Source organism: Rutidosis leptorrhynchoides, chromosome 2 (assembly GCF_046630445.1).
Source record: "Rutidosis leptorrhynchoides isolate AG116_Rl617_1_P2 chromosome 2, CSIRO_AGI_Rlap_v1, whole genome shotgun sequence".
Taxonomy (NCBI): Eukaryota; Viridiplantae; Streptophyta; class Magnoliopsida; order Asterales; family Asteraceae; genus Rutidosis; species Rutidosis leptorrhynchoides.
The window spans coordinates 409,360,106-409,362,021 of record NC_092334.1 but is presented as its reverse complement, the minus strand read 5'-3'; the positions used below and the strand labels follow the sequence as shown (position 1 = coordinate 409,362,021).

General features: G+C 33.0%; 1 protein-coding gene across 1 annotated transcript; it reads right to left on the bottom strand.

The window, feature by feature from the left end:
* Positions 1–228: 228 nt before the first annotated feature.
* LOC139889141 (transcription factor HEC1-like) lies at positions 229–864 on the bottom strand. Its single transcript, XM_071872107.1, has one exon. It carries the CDS (start codon positions 862–864, stop codon positions 229–231), a length of 636 nt encoding a protein of 211 aa, XP_071728208.1.
* Between the last annotated feature and the right edge of the window lie 1,052 nt (positions 865–1,916).

Genomic DNA, 1,916 nt, shown 5'->3' with positions numbered 1-1,916 from the left:
ATAACATTAAAAAAAAAAAAAACATATGTACATTTTATAGAGAAAGGAATGATTATTATAACGATACTACAACTTGCAAGGAATCCATATCCTAAGATTTCATGTCACACTAACTTTTCTTAAGGTTACTAAAAACCAACCCTCTAGCTAGTTTAAATTAAGCCTCTCAATAAAGCCTAATATTCATCTTATAACAATTACCCATGATAGTTATCTCTTTTCATCTAATTAATCACCTAAATAAAACTGATAACCCTTGGCCGATGTTTTCATGGAAGCGTAACTCCCATTTGACATCGGCAAAGGGAAACCAATTCCAGTTGAAGAATTTAACTGGGATCGATTTTCCCCAACTTTCTCGAGTGTCTGCACTTGATCCTTCAAAAACTTAACATAATGAATCGCTTCATCAAGCATAGAAGCCGTATCCATTTTTGTACCACCGGGTACAAGTCGTTGAAGTATCCTAATCTTCTCACTAATCCTCTCTCTACGATGTCTCGCAGCCACACTTTGCGGATCCTTTGATATCTTCACATTCCTTCTCTTTGGTTGTTTCACCGATTCTGGATCAATGTTAATCGGTTGCATGGCCGCAACCCGATATATCATTTCCCTCATAGCCGCCATTGATTTTTGTTTGTGCATTTCGCCACCTGTGGGTTGTGATTGTGTTGGAGAAGTAAATGAAATTGTAGAAGACTGATTGTTCAAAAATGTATGTGAACCGAGATCGGTGAATTCATTTGATGGGTTGCGATCATCATTGTAATAACCGCAGAAATCGGGAAGCTTTTCGAGTTGCATAAGCATCATCATCTCGGTTTGATCCTCGGAAATAGACCTTAGAAACTCAATGTCCATTATTAAACAAATCTTTCCTTTTATAGTAACTTTAACTTAATGACCAAATGTTAAAAAGGGATGGGTGAAGTAAAGAGAAGAGGGAGATAGACTGGAGGTTGTATCAGAATGTTGTTGAGAATAGAAAGAAAAATAAGAGAGAAAGTGTTGAGGTTTAATTTTGTTTTGAGAATGCAACATGAATAGTCCATCCTATATATAACTACTATTGTTGGTTATTTATATACTACGTATTATATATATGGAAAGGAGGGAGTATAAGGTAATATATAAGATAAAAATATATATTGAAAGGGTCATTATAATGATGATTGGAACACTCTTCAAGGCAGATTGATGAGGTTTGATATGTACAGGTAGAATTAGTGTATTTCTACCTCTTCCCATGCAACCTTATAAATTTTACAACAACAAATTTTTAAAAATTTAATATTATGTTGTTTAAAACAGGGGTAACAATAAAACGTTGTAAGTTAAGTTTAATTTTAGTTATAAACTCCAAATTATTTATTTTGTGTACTTGATAAACGTTATACCGGTAAAAATATATTCAAAAACGAATCCATTGATATAAACTTTTATCGAATAATATTTAGTGCAAACAAAAAATATTTAAAGTCAAAGTTGGAAAGAAATGACCTTCAAAGTTTTAAGAGTATCCTTATGTCACATGTATGTTCTAGTACTATGTTTTAATGCCAGAGCGTGCGTCCATCACCATAGGCAAATGAGGTGTTCAAGAATGGATGGATATTAAGTTTTGGATGAGAAAAAACGCCTCACTGCTCAGTGGCGTAGCTATGTATTGATTAATGGGGTCAATTGACCCCAATAAAAGTCTAGCAAATAGCCCGGTAAATAGTTCATTTATTCATAAATAATCACATTGTTAAGTTGTTGATGGGCGTGTCACCATTAAAAAAGTTGAAAGTCCACTCATTCCTTTTTTAACATTAAAATAAGAAATTTACATTACACTTCTTACACTTTCAAACGAGATGCATTCATTTTTATTTTTATTTTATTTACTTATGTAACACATGTCAACTATC